The sequence below is a fragment of the Hippoglossus hippoglossus genome, chromosome 15 (assembly GCF_009819705.1).
Source record: "Hippoglossus hippoglossus isolate fHipHip1 chromosome 15, fHipHip1.pri, whole genome shotgun sequence".
In the NCBI taxonomy this organism is placed as follows: domain Eukaryota; kingdom Metazoa; phylum Chordata; class Actinopteri; order Pleuronectiformes; family Pleuronectidae; genus Hippoglossus; species Hippoglossus hippoglossus.
This window is the reverse complement of record NC_047165.1, coordinates 5,729,823-5,749,799: the sequence shown is the minus strand read 5'-3', so window position 1 is coordinate 5,749,799 and position 19,977 is coordinate 5,729,823. Positions and strand designations below refer to the sequence as shown.

Sequence of the window (19,977 nt, the reverse complement as noted above, 5' to 3'; positions counted from 1 at the left end):
AGGCTTAAAGGTCTGATTCTACATTTTTATTATATGATTTAAATACATGCATAAGAAGTTTATACAACTAGTGCAGTGACTGTTCTCCACCTGCCTGTTTGAAATGGGCTCTCCTTCTTTCTCCTGTACCCATCACCTCCTTCACGTTGGCCATATTGTGCAGTTGACACACTTTTCCACTATGTGACAAACTGTTTCTTCTATTCAATGTTGTAAATACTGTTATTTTGTTGAAGTTCCCAGTTACATGCAGCAACTATTGTACCTCTGTCTGTCCTGGTTTATGTTTTTAATCCCAGTTAAAAGGGTTTTTTGATAGTTTTTCTCTTGCTGAGCGTTAAGAACAGAGGATGTTGCACCTTAAGCCCTATGAGACAAATTTTGATTTGTGAATATGGGCGATACAAATACAAAGTTGATTGATTGATGGATTCTGATTCCTTAAAGAACAACACGATCATCCCTAGTGAACTGAGACTGTTTGGAGAACCATTAACAACAGATCAGGCTCCACAGTCTGTTTGCTTTGGAAACAGACTGTGAAACAACAGTTAATAAAACAACGTGCACGCATGGATGTTGGGCAGAAGGGCAAGAGAACACTTTTTAAAAACTTGAAGAACGTGTTAATCTACAGTGATCCAAGTTCTCCTTGATGCGACTCAGATGTTAAGAGTGAGTCAGTTAAGCATCTGCACTAAAGTCGTTTTAGTCCAATCCTGCAGAAACACACATCAGTGCCACAGGCTGATGATCGGATGCAAAACCGTATTTTCTCATGTAAATGTGTAAAAGTATCTACCAGGTTACTATCGGCGACATCTACAGTGTGCACACAGACACGCAACGTGATACGTGTGCAAAGACATACGCACAGAAACGCATACAAAGACACTCTAGTGGTTTCCAGTGCAGTTGAAATACCATTATACAGTTAACTGTACATTACAAATGGGCTGCCAACTGTCTCTGGAGTATCACATGACCACCGCCGGCTCCCGCGATTGGCTGGCCGGGCTGGCAGAACAGCGCGAGTATCGGGTTTGCGATTGATTGGGTGACGTGCGGCAGAACAGATGGAACAGGGAGGAAGTTTATTCCCAGGAAACCACAGCAAACCATTGGGTTTTTCCACAGGCAGGTGAGGTAGACACACAAACACACGCTAACAAGACAATTCCTGAACACACACCTCGCTCGCCCTCCCTGTCTCAGGCTCTCGCTGGCTCTCTCTCCCTCTCCAGCCCTCACAGGCCATTTGGTTTTGCATAGATCTTCATTATATTTAATTAGCTGCTCGGGTTTCACTGGAATGAAATCACATGTGTGTGAGTTGGAGAGCCGGTCTTTTCCTCTCCTGATCCCGCAGTCATTTTTAATCTGCCTAAGCGGTGCAATAAATTAACAAAAGAGAAAAAGCAGAATTGATACACACTTTTCCATGGCAGGATTTACATTGGCATCAAAGTGAAAAATCGGACTGTATGTCTGCTTATCCCTGAGCCCTCGTGTTGTTACTGGCTGAACATGGAAAACATCAAACACGGCTGAAGATGTTGATACGAACTATAAACGTCTTCAGGAGAAAGCAGAAGAAGAAATCGGACGTATACGTTAGAACAACAAACATGTTGCCTGGAAGTTATTATTCAAACTGCAGAAAGGCTGCAGGCCGGCGGTTGAGTTGGAACAAATGCACGGACAGATGAGGTGCCAGTGTTTACGATGCACTTCTAGACATTCATACTAAAGGGACAATGTGAATTTAAACTGATGTTTAAGTTTTAGGTCTCACAGACGGATCATTTCAGGAGAATCTACGGAGTTCAGTGCACGTCTGAGAGCGTCTGCAGTGAGATGTGAGAAACAAGTTGCAGCACTTGGCAAAGTACTGCGACGCCGTGGACACCGACAAATCAACTGCCGTTTTAGAGAAAAGCTAAAATATATTTAAATTTCTTGATTCATTTCTGCCCACTGTGAACATCAAGTGACTTCTCTGCCTCTAAAGAGACTGTGAACAATATAAGCTGCGAGCGCACACTTGACTAACAATGACGTTTTGGTGTACAGTACATTACACAGGGCTAATGGCTCGACAGTATTTTCCTTGCGTGTACGAGTGTATCATATATTCGAGGACAGACGTGGTCGGGAAACTCTGCAGGAGGCAGACGAGTTGCTGAAGAAGATGGCAGGCTGGCGATTTTATTTACCAAAGAGCAATCGGAGCCAGGCAGCTGAAAATAGTCTCACCTCACCCCCCCGTTGGTGAACTACAGTATATAGTATACATTTCAATATTTACTTTGAAAGGAGAAAAAACAAGACTTAAAAGAAAATCAATCTGCATAGCTTTCTCTTTCTTGGGTTCATTCCACATCAGTGTTTTTCCTCTGCGGGGAAATAAATTGTTCAATATTTCTCCACCATTACACAGGACCCCAAAACGGGGGAAACATAAACAAAAGCAACTGGAAATAGCCCCAAGGGCAAAGAGCTAAGCAAGACTCTTTGTGGAATGATCTTTTTACTGATGCTGATGATCCAGTTTTACGTCGGGTGAGAGCTGGAGACAGGTAACTGAACCGAACTTATTCGAAAAAGCTTGTCACTGGGTTACCAGTAAACTCAAAAAATCATATTCTCAACTTTTTCCTCTGCGTTTGAGCCTCGTCCACAAGCAAACAGCGTTTGAAGTCACTCGAACTGGGATTTTCTTCACTGTTGCTTTGTGTTATGAGCAAGAGCCACAAACAACGACAACAATGGATACAAACCATCTTCTCTACGTTTGGTTAAAGGTTCAGTGTTTAAGATTCAGGTGAAAGGGATCTATTGGCAGAAAGTTAACCCAAAATAATCCGAGTGATGTTTTCACTTGTGTTTTTCATCTAAATTGTACGAATTGTTGTTTTCTTTACCCTAAAATGAACCCTTTATATTTAAATACTTTATATTTACATCTGGTCCTCTCCACAGAGGCCGCCATGTTTTTTTACAGTAGCCCAGACTGGACAATCTAAACACCTTTTGAGCTTTTGTGTCAACTGAAGGCTACACAAGGTTCTCCTTCATGTTTGGAAGGGGAGGGTGAGGTGCAACGTGTAACTAGATGTCACTAAATTCGACACACTGGACCTTTAACACTGCTTATAGGTCTTATTATAAGTGTGCAGATAAATTTAGCATCACTGCACCACACACCCGACATTCACAGGCGTGAACCACAGCGTTCTTCTCTGGTATTTGACTTGATCATCGATCTTACTTTATCGCCACCTACTGGCCCGGTGTGCTTGTTTGAGTGAGTTGTTTGTGTTGTTTTGTAAATCGAAGGTCGTGTGGACGTAGTTTTTATTTTTACTGAGTCATGGTCCAACATCAATCAGCATATCTCACTGTGAATATCATGATTTTATAAAAGGAAAATCTAAGACAGGGATTTCTGAGTTGGCCGCGTGATCGTGGAGATGCCAGATTTCATAATAATGCTGAAAAAGAAACGGCAGCCCATGTAATGTGGATCTGTTTTTTCCAAGGCTGATACCTAACCTGCTAAACAAGGTCAGTCTCAGGGCCGATACCAATCTGACATATCAGATTTAACAGTAGATTTACCAGGAAGAGCAACCGCTCTGTAAAAACTGTCAACTGCCCAGTCAACAAGATGCTGTTGAAGTCAGCGTAGTGTGCTACCAATAATATTATGTGAGGTGGTGAAGTTTTGGGCAGAGTCTGTATGAAGACGTGTATGTTACACTGAACACTTCGGCCATGAGTCAGATGAAACTAATACGCTTGTGTTGATTGAGGGTCGTTCTAGAAGTCACATGCAAAAAGCCCCCCCACCCCCCCATCCCATCCTATGAACTTCTGCTGCACACACAAACGTGCACGATACTGAAAAGTACAAGTTAAACACGCGGATGCATCTCTCCATACAGTACACGGTTCCCTTCAGAGTAACACAGTGAGATCCGCTCTGGGACAGCGAGGCCTCTTCCTGCTCTCGGGTCATGACCGGGGTTTGGTGGCTCGCCGTGATTGACAGCTGAGTGTTTGGGTTAGCCCGCCACCTCCGGGGATTTACCATGAGCGAAGCCTTTATACACATCCAATACACAACACCGGTGAGATCTCTCTCTCTCTCTCTCTCTCTCTCTCTCTCTCTCTCTCTCTCTCTCTCTCTCTCCCACACACACGCAAACACACACAGGCTCGAAATGTCAAAGCATAGAGACTCACACAAACACACACATGCACGCACACACACATATATATATATGACCGTATCGCGTCGACACATCTCCTGTTCGTCCTACAGGGAACACAATCCGAGACCATAGCAACCTTGTGTCGGGGGGGGAGGAAGGAAGTGTGAGTTTACAGTGGGAATTCACTTAAAAACAGTTAAGTTATGGAATATTTCCTCTAATTATGTTTTTTTCCCACCATTTTTGAGGGAACCTTTGTGAAAAAACTGATTATATTAATTACACATAAGTACTATATTCTACTGTGGTATTTTTCAGTAAGGATTTGGCCACTTTGATAAAATGATAACATGATTTTTGGAGGCTGGAATAATTGTAGTCTGAATATTGAAGTGGACAGACACAGCACACGCCCCAGTAAAGACTGTTACCTCAGTTTTTTAATTGATTAAATGTTGCATTATAACAATTAGCATTTCGAGCTGCTACTGTATAAAGGGGCCGTGTAACATCTCCAACCTGCGTCGACCCCTCGGGGGCAAAGACGACGCGGAGTCCTCCAGCAGTGGCAGTTGTTTGTTTAGCTGCGTATTTCGGCAAGCCATTAATACTGAGGCCTAATAGTGCTGTCAGAAGCATTAACACACATGGGAGCAATTTCCTGAACACAGATTACACACGGATTTAGACGAGCAAAGTGGTGCTTCCTGGACACGGATTTAACCTGGACTTAAAACCTTAGGAGGTGTGTCGCACCTTTTAGGCCACGCAGATAATACATGTAGTGAAAGTGGGGTTTTTTTGGTAAATTCCCAGTAGATGTATTTTTAAAGCGCCTTCATCAGGAACACTTTAGGAAGACTCTGAAGATCCACTGATGGTAAATTAGGGACATTTTTAACAGCTTCTGTAATTAGTTTATTTTTAATCCTACAGCTCCATCAAATGCGTGTTCCCATTATCTTTGAGTTTGTAATCGAGCTCAACAACATGGTTTCCTGGAGTAAAAAAATCCTTTTCATTTTCTGAATGGACATTTTGATTATCAGCTATAATTATGTAATCATCCAAGTTAGAATCCCCACCAACTTTGAGATTGTGGAATTATTTTTGTTAATCGTCTTGTAGAAGCTTCATGATGTCAACTGCGTTTTACTTGTAATGTCAAGGAGAAATACTCCACTACCCACAATCCTCAGGTATAATGGTGACATCTCTGATTGGTAGAGCTCCCTGTTACCATGGAAATGTTTGCCACAACACTGTGTGGTGCAGCGTTACATTACATTTATCACAGAACAACCAGGATTTCACTTTCTAACATACTGTGTTTTTTCTTATAATAATTATGTACAGATGTCAAATATGTCAAATGTTTTATGGTCACAATTTGTCTCGTAGCCGGTCAGCTTGGTTCCAGACTTAAAAGTCTTTTATAAAGGGTTTTCTGAAAAGTTAACTTTACTTGGCAGGTCAATGTTACGCTCTATTGATCCCAAAAAAACACAAAACCAACAAAAAGAACAACACAAAAGCACAAAGAGTCTGAAACACCCATCATTCATCCTTCACACAGCAGGGGCAGTGCTGCTGATATCAACCTGCGACGTGGAAATCTAAACTGCCCTTTAGAAGGTCGAATGTGATTCTGCCCATCTGGACCTGCATGAGAACTCTGAATCCAAGTCAAGAGGAGACACTTAGTGTCCCTGCTCCTCCACAGACGTAGCACAGCGCCATCACCTTGCCGACTGGAGCAACTTCATGGAAATAATCTTTTTTTGTCCTTTTTAAAAACAAACCCTTGTATATTTGTGGCAGGTGACTGGTGTCGAGGGGGTTTTGAGGCTCCGCTGCAATCCTGAGTGACAATGGGACAGTTTCTCGTCTGATTGTTTTTCCTCAGCAATCATTGATTTTATTTTACCTGCCCTGGCAGCGAATCTCATCCCGAAGCTGTTTTCATTTTAGTTTCCACTTTGACACCTGCAAACTCATCCTCCTTAAATATCCTAGCATGACTCAAAACGCCACCTCTCTCGTTTGGCTGCGGGGGCATCAGAACGCCAGATGCGTACCGTTATCCTTACCAGTGATATTTGGCGTTCACACAGCAGCTGGATTTCATAGGACATTTTGTAAACCCCCACGGGTTCCCTGTAGCAGAGCAGGATTCAGCACAGTGGGCAGCCCGCTCACATACAGTGGTACAGGAGGAGGACATTTGTGCACCAAATTCTTCCCAGATGTGCCGTCACGAGACTCTTATGAGATTAGATGCATTCCTTTTCATGCGCCACACAGGTATCAAGCAGTTTTGTCCTATAGGAAGCACATCTTCAGGAACCTTCAAGAAGTAATGTTGAGGCTTTTTTTCAGTCAAAAGTAAGTGGACTTAAATAGATATGTGGTTTTAAATAGATATGAATGATTTTGTGGTGTCTCTTATTTGGATTTAAAGGGGCTGCTGGGCCTTGTCGGGGATATGAGCTCGGGTTGACCTGCCTTCAGACAGTCATATTTGTTTTATCAAATTGGTTTAGTGAAAGGTTTTTATTTCATTACACAGACAATCATACTTTCCCTACTATCAGTATCAGAGGAGAGATTCTTTTTTTCTGTGTCAGTGACTCTGAGTATCGACTTGGTCGGGTTTGCTCTGGTGTGTGATGAAATATGTGAGAGGTTGACGGAGAGACTGTGAGAAACGTAACAGACAGAGAGACAAAAACACATGTACTGTGTGATTGTCTCTGAGCCAGTGAATGAAATATACAGCCTGCAGTGTGTGTGAGTGTGTGTGTGTGTGTGTGTGTGTCCTGGCACGTGTGAGGTGGTGTGTGGGCGTCGAGAGGGAAAGCTCATAAAACCCATGATCACACTGATGAGGTCACAGGGAGTGAAACCAGAGAAAGCCTTTCATTTCCTGTCTCATTCCATCCCTCACTCTCTCTCGCTCTCTCTCGCTCTCTCTCTCCTACCTCCATTCATCCGTCTCTCCTCTAACCTCCTGCATATTCTTTTCTCCTGTGACGCCAAATGCCAGAAAGTCTTTCTCACCGGCTGTTCTGGAAATTTTCAATGTGTGCCACCCAGCACGTGAAAACACAGAGTACAAAACAGATTTGTTTTTTAAAAAACAACCAATGATTTAACTTTCAACAAATCTGACAACATAAATTTGTTAAACTTTGTTAAACGTTAAATTTTTCAAAGTAAAGTTCCTCTCCCTTGTGCTCTATCTCTGAAAGTGTATTGGTTACAATGGGTATTATCATCTTGTGCTCTTGGACTGTCATTCTTAAAAATACAGATGTACACTAACTAAAACAAAAGTATTTTCCATCATCAATCGAGGCAGATTATTTTGCTGATGAAATTATTTGGTCTGAAAATGTTAATCACAATAAATCCAGAAAACTAGGTCGAAGTCTTCAACTTCCTGTTACGTCCGACCAAAAGAAAAATACCTGAAGACACAACTACTCCTATAAAACACAGAAAATCTTCATCAATAATGAGCTACAGCACAAATGTGATTTTTGGAATCAGTTTTCAATGCAGAAACCCTCGACTCACCATTATAGCTGAATTTCTTTCCGTTTCCCCCCCCCCCCCCCTTCAAAAAGTTATTTCCAGGCAACACAACCACACACACTCTATTGGATTCATGTGAAGGGCATCAGAGCGGCACAGAAACAGATGTTTCAAACGCAAACTGAAACTTCTCCAGCACGGCAGGAAAACATCCAATAAGTCAAACAAGTAGATTAACTAAAAGAGACCGTCACCGAATGCTGAGAGTTGATGTGAGCACAATCTTGTGTGTAGAACCAGAGGGACGATAGGTTTTTTCCTCTACAGCCCAGTGGAGACCAGTTTGATGTCAGTGGTCTCACCTATAACCTGGAGTTATTTTCTGTTGGAAGCAGAAACCAGCACTAATCACTGTCATCACCCTGTGGCCGTCACAGAGAGAAGCAGGTAGTATTTTGTATGTATAACCTAAAGAAATACAATTTCTAGATAGTACAGTATATGGTAGTAGCAGAGGCGACCCAATGATGAGCACTGCAGCCTTCAGGGGTTGTTTTCAATGCTTCAGACATTTACTCTTGTGTTTTTGACAGGCGGTCGGAGAAACCAGAGATCAACAGAGAAAGATATATTCTCCACTCGGTGTTTGCTTGGCAGGACACGTTTACTAGCTGTGAGAGACATTCCCTCTGATACCGTGTGGGAAAAAGTTCAGATGACTTTGTGTCCACCTGCGTCTCCGTGGCTGGATCCCGGAGCAGAGACGAAGATGAAGACACGGAGCCCCACACGACCACTCGGGATATTTCTCTTCGCTAACTTGACTTCCAACCGCCTGGGGACTCGTGCAACAACAACTGGCCAGATGTCTCATGAGTGCGTCTGTGACATTCATTTAGTAGCTTGCTTACCACCAATTTCCTTCACATTTCACCAAAACCTCGAGGCGCACCTGATCTCAATCCATAACACATAACAGAAGAGAAGCGGTGCCGCGGAGGACAACAGAGGACTGCACCCGCAGCTGCTCGGCTTCTTATCACAGGCTCATTACTGGTCAGCGTTTGACAAAAACTCCGAGGGGCAGCAGTCGCTGGCTGCCAGATTGCCTCTCCCGTCTGTGCGCTCACGTTTAGTAGAGGGAGGAAAATTAAAGGTGGGAAAAGCAGGAATGATGCTGAGGGAAGCTGTGTTTACTTGCACAAATCTGTGTGTTCCCCAAGAAAAGAAACCGCTGGAAACATTAAACAAAAAACAAGAGACGATGCCAAGCGACGACGCACGAGATCAAAAGAAACAAGAGACAACAAGACGACAAAGGGAGTTAGCGTCAGATAAAACCGGGCACCTTGATTACAAGACGAAATTCCTTTTCGAAAAATGACTACGTAGAGACAGACAATGAAACGGAGGATGTGAATCTAGTCTGGGTGTGTGTGCGTGTCGTCTTCTCAGATCGTCTCTAAGCAAACTGCCACTTCTGATTAATCTCCGTTGAAAATCTCTGTTTGTGTCGACAATATATTCCATTTGTTTCCCCGAGGGGAGAAACCGAGGCAGCGGCGCTAGCAGTGATTAGGTATTCTGCATTCGGTATAAGGTTTAGCACAGGGGACCTCGGGCCTTCTCCGAACCATATTTTATGTTTTTTATTTATTTATTTTTATTTATTCCAGTTTCATGAGCACAAACAGATTGGATAATGCGGATGGGGAGTCTGGGATTAATTTTGAAGCAGCTGATTAGAGTGCGTGTGTGTGTGTGTGTGTGTCCTGGGCTAATTGTGTCTGGGACCATGCCGAAAAAGCCTCGAGGCTTTGCAGCAGTCTGGAAGATAGAAACACACACTACTCCTCCTCCTCCTCCTCCACCTCCTCCTCATCTCTGCGTATCCCCCCTACAGCCCACTCAATCTGTTTTTTCACATCTTCCTGTTGTCTGCAAGAAAAACTTCACTTGTGTTTTCTCCCGTCTTTCCAGCACTTCACTAATCCGCTGTCGGTTCGACCACCTTACTTTTCCCCCCTTGTTTCATTCCATCCTCCATCTTTTCCATCCTACACCACCCGTCCTCTCCAGTGCGAAGTAGATCACAACATTTAGTGCACAAGAAAAATAATTAAAAAAAGGTATATAACAAATACTTTGATGTATATGTTGTGTCCCTCGGATGATTTGTTCAAGTTTCCACAATGACTGTGACATGTGCTTTGAATAACACAAACCCAAAAATGTATCTTTTTATTGAACTGTAAACAACAGAACAAAACAAAACAATTTCCAATGATCTATTACAGCATGTTGATAATATCTAAGTATCATTTCATATTTGAAACATAATAAACTACGCAGTTATTAGCACTGTTCTGCTAAAGTGCAAATTAAATGGGTTTCATGGCATCTGACCGACAGTGTGTGGACCCCTACCAGAGGGTGAAGCCCTAAATTAAGGAATAAAGTTTAGTGTTCAGTATCATAAAACACTAAGTCAACAATGCACAGGTAGTAATACTCAGGCTGAGAGTGCAACCTGAGGGAATAACTTCAGGTTTCCAAGCCATTAACATGGCAACTGTAACTACTGTTTGAATTGAACACTTACAAACAGTCTTTAAATGAACCATTTAGCAAGAACTGCAGAATGAATATTGTGAGAACCAAGAATAACCGTCACTGTCATCATCATGAAGTTATCTGCAGGTCCGTGTGTGATTCCCAGTCAAAAGTCAAATGCAGGTACAGAATGTCAATAATGAATATGAATTCATTTATTCTAGAACCCTGATCAGGTCCAGGCCGATGCGTCCCCTCTGAGGGTCCACGTTCAGGACCCGGACCTCCACCCGCTCTCCAGGTCCCAGAGCAAGGCTGCGGCGGCGCTGGCTCATAGGCAGCTTGTCCAGCGTGATGTTGCTCTTATGGATGAGGCCTGAGCGACCCACGCCAATATCTACAAAAGCCCCGAACAGAGCAGTGTTGTCCACCCGGCCCGTCAGCACCGCACCCACCCGCAGATCACTCATGGACACAATGCCCCGCTTGAAGTCCGCCTGCCCAAAATCTGGCAAAGACAAGAGAGAGACAATATCAAAAAGATGAGGTGGCCAGATGACAGTGAGGCAGGAAGACCTATGACAAAGTCAAGTATGAGTTGCAGCTTGCAACAATGTTTGGGAAGAGAACCGGGAAATGGGGACGCACGAAAGTGGCGTGGGGTGGGGGGTGGGGGGGGGGTAGAAATGACAAACAGGTATTACATTTCAGGCGGTAACCAAATACTTGTGTCTACATACTTCCACGTTTCTCTGCATTCTGTCCTACCCCACTTTCCACTGGGCCCGGCGCATGAGAGAACTTTTTCCTCTCTGTAGCATTAACACAAACAAGGAAGGCTCGCGCCCCAGGAAATAGTCCGGTCCAATTATCCTCCCCACAGCACTGATTTCATGCGGTAGTCTCGGCCCATCTGTTTACTCAGCTGAGCATCGGCTCGGAGGCCAAGCATAGTGTGCTGCAACCGAATAGGGCCAACCTGAGAATGAACCTCCAAGCTGCGTTCCTTAATTTTAAAAAGGAGCTCGCTCGCAGTGACTTGGTATCCAGGCTGTACTTTGTTCCCCTGCATATGAAACTGTATGGAAACGGACAACACAGACCGAACTTCATTATTCTACCTAATTTGCAACAGTATTTTCCCACTTTCCATTTTTTACTTAATTGAGAAAATGTCAAGAAGCCCTGTCCAATAGTTTATATTTGTAGATTATTTTTGCTTCCTGAATCAGCGAGTACACAATTAAAGTGCAAGTTTCTATATTATACAGTATTTATACTATACTCTGAGCTAAAGGCTTTTATATTTCATCTTTTTCCAGAAAGTGGACAGGGAAAAGAAAATAGGGTGAATGATGTGACAAACATGTTTCAGAAAAAGAACCTGAGCCACAGCTACACTTGCTGAAAAATCGAAATGCTTGTGACTGTTTATGATTTTATTGCTATATTTATGTGTGCCCAGACTCAGGAGCATGTGATTAAGGAGAAAAACAGAGGTCTTTTGTGTATTTGTGTCTCTGTGAAGATATTCTGTCCAACAACACTGTCTGCTGGACCCATCACACCCTGTCAGAAACACAGTGCTGGTGTTGTCGGGCCACGGGGAGGAAGCCGCAGCACTGTCAGTTCCTATCAAGTTACACGGCCAAGATGTGCCTATTATAAGAAAGGCACAAGGCGAGTCCGTGGGTGTGTTGTAACCAGCAAACCAGTCAGATACAAGTTTCTATCAGTCAGCGGGGACCTGCAAAGAACATTATGAAGGAAAGACGAGAGACTAAGAGAAGTTACTGTGGCTGCGAGGTTGCTCTCACTTTTACGAGTGTCTATGAAATTTCATATGATGAAAAACATGGATAGTTTGAATGTGCAAAAGCAGAAAGCAACACTGTTAAATTCTTCTCACAACCTCGTATATCAAACCGTTACAAGACAGTGTTATGTAGATGTTGAGTTTACATGGATGAATATCGTTTTTTCGAAATGTTCATTATATTCTTGTTTGTGTTTCTGTGTCACATAAAATGAGTTGAGGTCAGTATGTACGTGCTGCTGTGATTGGCGGGAGACTTACTCTGTCGTATGTCAAACCCAGGGGGCTGCGTGAGGCCGTCCATGATGAGCTTGAGGGTCTCGGATGTGGTGTCCAGTGTCCGGGCCAGTTCCTCGGCACTGCTGGTCTTAACCTTGCTCTCCACACACTGTCGCAGGCCCGCGGTGCCAATCTGGTCTGCGCTCCCACCCACGAAGGACAGAAATCTATAGAGAGGGACGATATGTGGGAAAACTCAACTTTTAAATCTACAAAAACACTAAACAAGAGAGAAACATCTTTAAAGGGGGATTCATAGTGTCTACATCTGGGGTTTCCTTGTGGCATAAATGTTGTCATCCATCCATGCAACCCAAAATTTGTGACTGTACACTTCAACTGTGGATGGTCCAGGTACATTATATATATTATGTATGTATATTTTGTTGTTTGACACTTTCTGTGTAATACGGGGTCAGGTACGCATGCCTGGAATGCCAGACCAATCCCGGACCCTCATTTTAGTATAAATGGAACAGCGGAGCGTGAACGTACGACTGGAATGAGTTCGCAACTCTCAGCTGACACACAACTCGGAAAGTATGGTCAACCCTCTACACTCTGCGGGAGAGAACTGGGCCTATAGGGGGATGTAGTCAGAGGAGGAAGGGGGAAGGGGATGTAGGGAAGGCGGAAAGTGATGACAGACTGAGAAGAATTATGAGGAAAAGAATAGTACAACAGTCCAAAAAAGAGGAGAAGCTAAGTAACAGGAAGGAGGGAAAGAAAAGCTAATGCAGGTAAAGTGAGAGGGGCAGGAGGAAGGTGTAAGAGTAATTACACAGAATGTCAGGAGCTGCAGAGACCTGGCTTTCTGTTCTGAAAAACACACACATTTATTTTTACCCGCTAGTAAATCAGATAAATCCACAGTGGGCTGTAAACGCCCCAACACCTTGTCTCAAGAAAGTGCCTCCACTTTGCTGAGGTTGGACTGTTTGTCCGTCCGTCAACTGCTTGGGGAAAAAAAATCTCCTTACATTACTTTATTCTAGCAGGATGTTCCACCTCCATAACGTCTAGACGGTCAGTCAGGCTGCACCACTTAAAATGCACAGAGCCCCGAGAATTAAATCCAAACTAATTAGCTGGTCGACAATCAAAACAGACTTGGTAATAAACTGGCAAAGGGAGCCAGAGTTACAAATATGGAAAAATATAGGATGTGTGTTGAGTGTGTGTGTAATGTGCACTCCGTATAAGTTATTTACAGTAGGCACTTTCCAGAGTTGGTGATAGATGTGATCGCATTTGCTTCTATGCATGCATTCATGTGCGCACCAGCTGGGTAGCGACCGTGATGGATGTCGCTCACTGGAAGCTTGACGCCAAGCAGACTCCGCAGCTGTCCCCCCCCCCACCCACCCCATGATGGACAGAACAGGTGGACACACACACAGGAACCTACACACAAAGTTGATTCATACAATGTGTTGTTCGGAGATGCTCGTTTGGCACTGGCTGGGACAGTGCGGATGTAACACGACACGGCTTGTGTACAAACTATGTATGAGACAGCTGTGAGCAGAGAGAGGCCCCCTGCCAGCGGGGTCAGCATCTCGCGTCCAGGAGAAGGAGACAAACAGAATCAATCCCTCAACACCAGCGAGCCAGATCGGTACAAAATAGAAGCTAAGTATGTGCCAGGAATGGCTCAGTGGTGAGGAAACAACACCTTTTAGACCAAAATGGACGTCTGCCTAACACAAGGATCTTCTCTCCTGTGGCTCCCTGCAGGCTTCTCGGCTTTCCAACCAAATATATCTCTTTACAGGGAAAGAAATATTTGTGCCTTGGTGGCCTGGAGGTCTGAGACACAAACCACATAACTCCTCTGAGTTTGTATCCAGCCGTGGACCTTTTGTTGAGGGTCATCCCTCTTCCTTTCTCTGACACAAAATATTTCCTGTCTTTCTCTACTGTTTCAAAAACTTATATATACATAAATAAAAGTAAAGCTTGGAGACAGGGGGTAGACACATTTTTAGTAAAGGCAAAAGGATGTTCATATTTAACATTACTAGCGTATAAAATGTACTTCAGGAGGGTGTTGTTCTTCTACCAAGTTACAACAAGCTGAAGTATACTTCAAGTTTAATTTCTTCGATAGAGACTAATCATATTATTGGAAATTTTGAAACTGTGGCTTGCACCAGGTTAAAATATTGTCCATATATGTTGAGCCAGAATAACAAGCTTCTTTCCACCAACACTGAAACCATTCAAAGTCCAGTCAAAACAACCTCAGTGACAAAATCTGTGAGAGGGAGAGGAACAGAGAGGTAGAGGTGAGGGGGAGCGGAGAGGAAGGAGGAGAGGAGAGCCTGGTTCTAAATCTTACAATGCTTTTGGTGGATGGTGGGTTATATTTCCAGGTGTGTATGTGTCTGTGTGTGCGTGTCTGTGTGTGTGTGCGTGTGTGCGTGCGCCCCATCTCATTTTTCAGGGCTGTATGTTAGTATTTAAGGGGTACCAGGAGTCTAGGGGCCCACACCACTGTCGGGTTCATACTCATATAATTATGACCAACACAGTGTGTGTGTACGTGTGTGTGACTGTGTGAATGTGGGGTTGGGTGGGCTTGGATATAGATTTTATCCAGGCCCACAGCAAGAACCTATTCTGACTCGTATTATAAAGATATTGGGCCCCAACTGTTACATATCAGGGAAATATTCATCACAGAGTGGACCCCCCCCCCAGAGTAATACAATACACTTCATTGATATTTTGATGTGAAATAGTCTGGATTGTGTTCCTCTGATTATTAACATTCTTTACAGAAAATCTTCACTGCAGATAGTTTTTGCTTTAATCAAACAAATCATACCAGTTCTGAAACAAAGGTGGACAAATTGTGTCTATGCCTTTGTGTTCTTGCGTGTGTGTGTGTGTGTGTGTGTGTGTGTGTGTGTGTGTGTGTGTGTGTGTGTGTGTGGTGGTATATGGTTACAAAGAGGAGATGATGTGTGGGCTGGGAGCAGTGATGGAGGATCCAGTTTCTCTAATGTGATGAACATGATATTCCTTATAAACCATAAAGACGCACACACACACACACACGTACACACACACACATTCCTTCACAATCCTCGCTCCAGACCTCCTGTCCTGAGCTGTTGTTCGTGAGGACGTGAAAAAAGGTCCTCAAACCTAAAGCTCTATACCCAATTTGAGTTTTTAATTTAAAGAGATGACTTACTAATTATTGACTATACGGAAGAAGATTCACTTTCAAAATGTAGAGTTAACAGATAAAAATACATGACACTAAAACTGGTAGTGGAGTGGAAACCCATTCAAATGTTAAGTACAATGATATATTGTTATCACCTTCACCAAGGAGGTTGCGTTTTCATTGTTTTGTTTGTTTATCTGTTTAGCAGGATTGTGCAAAAGCTACACAACTAATTTCCACAAGGTTTGGGGGTAGGGTGTCACAATGTCAGAGCAAGAACCCATTAAAGTTTGGAGCGAATCCAGGATTACCCCCCACACACTTTCTTGAACATGGTGAGATAGGGCTTTGTTGCCTTGATGGAGGTATGAGCTCTCCCACCACCCGTCTAGATCCAAATTAAACCATCACTTTAAATGAATGACAACAAAACTCAAACATGTGAATCAAAGCCTAAACATCACAGCTGTAATCTGAGGACTTTTTTTTAGGAGACAGCACAAATCAGACTCAACTACACACTCACGAAGCTGGATGGTCTATTGTGCAGAGGCGGGAAATCCCCCCAGATTTCAAGTATCAGGTGATTCATTTTCCACTGTATCAAAACTAAACAAGGCTTTCAAAATTCCTAGGAAGAGCAAGTGCTGACATGCGCGGCTTTTCCCGTCGTCCAACGTCGTTAACATTAACAGCGGAACGTGACTTACTGTGAAACCACAACACGTGCTTTGAGAGGTTTAAAAAAATATATATATACACACACACACATCTCTCAAATTCTGCATAGCCTTGTAAAAAAATGAGACCATCACTAAATATGTGTATCAAGTGAGATATTAATCAGCAGTGAATTGAGTAGATTCCCAGACAGGGATTAGAAGCTAGTCAAAACAAAGAATACAGCATTTTCCGACACGGGGTTAAGAGTTCTGGACGGTAGGAAAAAATGTAGAAGCTGAGAAAGATAAGTAGAGTGGTGAGAAACAGGAGTCAGATTTAATTATGAAGCTGGAGAGGGTAAAGACACAAGTCGCACGACTGAGAAATGAACATCAGATTGAACTTTCTAGTGTCGTGCCACCTACTTGACTAAATGTTGGATATTTAGTGAACAAATAAAGCAGCTGAAAAGTATTTTCTGCTACGAAATGAAACAAAAATCTAAAACACTCAAGAGAAAAAGGAGACTTGGAGTGTACAGTCATTTTCACTGTCCCTGATTACATTTTATTAATACATTCCTATACTAATGTAAATGTTGCATCAGGATTTCTTTAAAAGATCTTTGATTAAAATAAGAAAACTGTAAATTTACCAGCTGTCAGTTAACAGGGGAACAGAGAATGATAGAGGGATGGATGGAAGGATGGAGACAATCGAGACTGATGCCTTCCCAGACAATAAGTTGTGTGAATATGGAGTAAAAGATGTGTGTTCATGTACTGTTGGTGTAAAAGAGGACAAGTAAAAAATGCTGAAGTAAAAAATGATGGCCATGGGCAAAAAAACAGGGTTTCATACAAGCAGCAGCGATCCATCTTCACATGAGCACACAGAGACACGTCCACTCACACACATGTTCTGAGCCCATTAGAGCGATGCTTAGAACCACTAGTGTCAGAACTTATGTAGACTAAACACAGTTGAGTGACTACAGCTGTATAAGAGAAGGCCCGCCCTCTTTCTCTGTCTGTCAGTCCTGCTCTCACACACAAAGGACACAGAAGTCCCGGGTGGATGTTCAATGTGCTTTTGATATCAGCATCGGCAGCGCTAACAATCATTTCTCACACGAGGACACACACAGCCAACACCTCCTCTCTTGTATCCCATGTCTGTGTAAATCAAATCAGAGTCCTCCACCACTGTAACCAGCCCCACATGAGACGGTGTCAAAATCAACTCCATCTCAGCCCAAACACGCTCCTGCCGATGGGGTGGGGTGGTGTGTGTGTGTGTGTGTGTGTGTGTGTGTGTGTGTGTGTGTGTGTGTGTGTGTGTGCGTACTATACCTTTGTGCCACATGGTAGGACTCGGGGTGAATACAGGTCTGGTCCAGAGGGTTAAATGAGGTTGATACATTGACTGAAGTCTTTCCTTTGCCCTTCTTGGCCGCTGGTTTCTCTGGCACTGATGGTTCAGGGTGAGGTGAGGTTTTCAAACTGTTTGGAAAACAAAAAGGATTTTGAATCTATGAGGAAATACAAGTCTTACATAGCCTGGATTTAAAAAAAGATACAAATTCGTATCACCAAATTCTGAAAAGAGTATCTGTATCTGGTCTTGCAGGTTGTTTGGCAAGTTGTATTTTGACTCTACCCTAGACTCTAATTAAGACTCAGCATTAATAAATTAAACCGTTCACAGGGAGATCTAAAATAACAGGCATAGTTTCTAAAGAATTTCCTTTATTCTACCTCACGCCACCAGAAATAACAACTACTCTCCCCACCTTCTTTATATAATGTACATGAAACATGAATTGTGTTATTAATACTTTGATGGGATCAATGAAATTTGCTCTTTATTTTTGTACCTCTGTTCCTCATCATAGCATGGACAGAGCTACACCTGCATGAAAACCTGTAATGCATAGTGTCAATGACACTGAACCCGTCTATAGATCTTTACATGATATTAATAATATAATCGTGATAAACTTTATTTACATAGCATTTTTCTTAAGAGTCATAAAGCGCTTAATAGAACAAAAATGGGAATTAAAAGCAGAGCAATTAAAACAGTTCATAAAACCGAACATAACACAAACGCCCGTCTGATCTCAGTGATCTGGGATTAATCATAATGTGCCCGTCTCATACACACGTGAATATGTACCTGTGTAGGGTCTGTGGGTTGATCCTAATGAAGCCGGCACACTGCTGGAAGGTCTTGGGCCCCATGCCTTTGACCAGTTTGAGCTGCTCCCTGTTGATGAAGGGACCTTTCTGCTCTCTCCACTCGGCTATACTTTTCGCCCGGCCCACATTCAGGCCTGCCACATGCCTGGGGAGACAAAGCAGACGTCGGATGCTACTGTAAGAAAACACTACAACTAAAGTTTAGTGTCAAGATATCTACAAAAATACTAATAACACACAGCTCTGAAACATTTGCTTCACACACTGTCCACACAAGAGTTCTACCATATACAAACAAAAACAGCAGAGTTAACAGACCGTGACCTGGCACTTCAGGCGAAGCAGGACCAACAGTCACAAGAGACACACGTGAGCCAATATTTAGTGAGTGTATTTGTCCCGTTTTGGCCGAGCAAAGACGAGAGGTGATTTAAAACTCAATTAGGTCGACTCTGTTAATGTCCGCGGTGACTCACCAATGCTAAAACACATCGCTATGTCAACACTCCACATAATACCTCAGTCATCAACACGTCTAAGTGTGTTTAATGTGTGTGTGAGTGTGTAGCATGACTTCTGGCAGGAGTGGAAAAAGCTCACTTGCAGAGCAGACAGGTAAACAGATGACCTGATGCCTGCCCTGCAGCTGATGCCAGCTCGTTTCACACCGTTTGTATGAAGCGTGCGTGTGTATATCAAATTTGAGGACTTCCTGTGCTTGTCCTGTACATTTCATGGTAAATATGTGTGTGTACAGTATTCTGCCAGATATATTTGTAACTAAACGATTACATGTATGTAAACGTTTCCTTCTCTGCATGAGTGTGTGTGTGTGTGTGTACCTTGCCTAATCCCCTCTGTTGATTCCAGTCAGCCCAGTAAGCCAGGCCAGGGTGTGAAGCATTAGTCTAAACAGAAAGCTGGCGGGACATCTGTACGTGTGTGTGTGTATCGAGCATTCGTCTGTGCCCAAGTGTGAATGAAGCTTTGCCATGTTGTGACTGCTGAGGGAAAGTATGTCAGAGGTCTGAGCCCTATTCATCTCACAATTAGTGTGCGTGTGCGTGTGAGGAGGAGAAAGTGCTCAGGTGTAACACGTGCACTTGCTTATGAGGACGTATATATACACACGTCTGTATGCACTGCCTTTACCTCATCAGGATCTCGGAGCAGATGTTGATGTCCACTCCCACGAAGCTCACACACTCCTGCACCACGCCGTCCAGCGCTGCCTTCAGAGCTCCGGCTGACACATCATGCTACAAACACACATTCAGAAAACCACATTTTATTACACATTTTTAAGAAAGGGAGCTCACACACAATTTGCAAAACGCTAGTTACAAGATTTGTATTAGTTATATTGAATCTGTCTACTACAGCAAAGAGTTAGCAAAAAAAATAATAACACACAGAGAGGAAGGGGGGTTAATTGACAAGTAGTTCAGAGAGTAAGAGGCAAAGAGAGGAACCGTGAAAGAGAGAGCTGATTGACGGACAGAGGGGGCGCAGAAAGGAAGAGAGAGAGTGACT

General features: G+C 43.2%; 1 protein-coding gene across 2 annotated transcripts in view; it reads right to left on the bottom strand.

The window, feature by feature from the left end:
• Positions 1-10,407: 10,407 nt before the first annotated feature.
• srbd1 (S1 RNA binding domain 1) overlaps positions 10,408-19,977 on the bottom strand; it is a 46,799-nt gene continuing 37,229 nt past the window's right edge. Inside the window, exons 17-21 of one of the 2 annotated variants that reach the window (XM_034609118.1) lie at positions 19,597-19,703; positions 18,422-18,589; positions 17,596-17,745; positions 12,385-12,569; positions 10,408-10,815 (exon numbers count right to left, since the gene is read on the bottom strand). In XM_034609118.1, the coding sequence (XP_034465009.1) occupies positions 10,523-10,815; positions 12,385-12,569; positions 17,596-17,745; positions 18,422-18,589; positions 19,597-19,703 (903 nt within the window). In that variant the 3' untranslated portion in view covers positions 10,408-10,522. Of the gene's footprint in view, positions 10,816-12,384; positions 12,570-17,595; positions 17,749-18,421; positions 18,590-19,596; positions 19,704-19,977 lie in introns of both variants that reach the window. The other variant, XM_034609116.1, reaches the window with a different exon arrangement.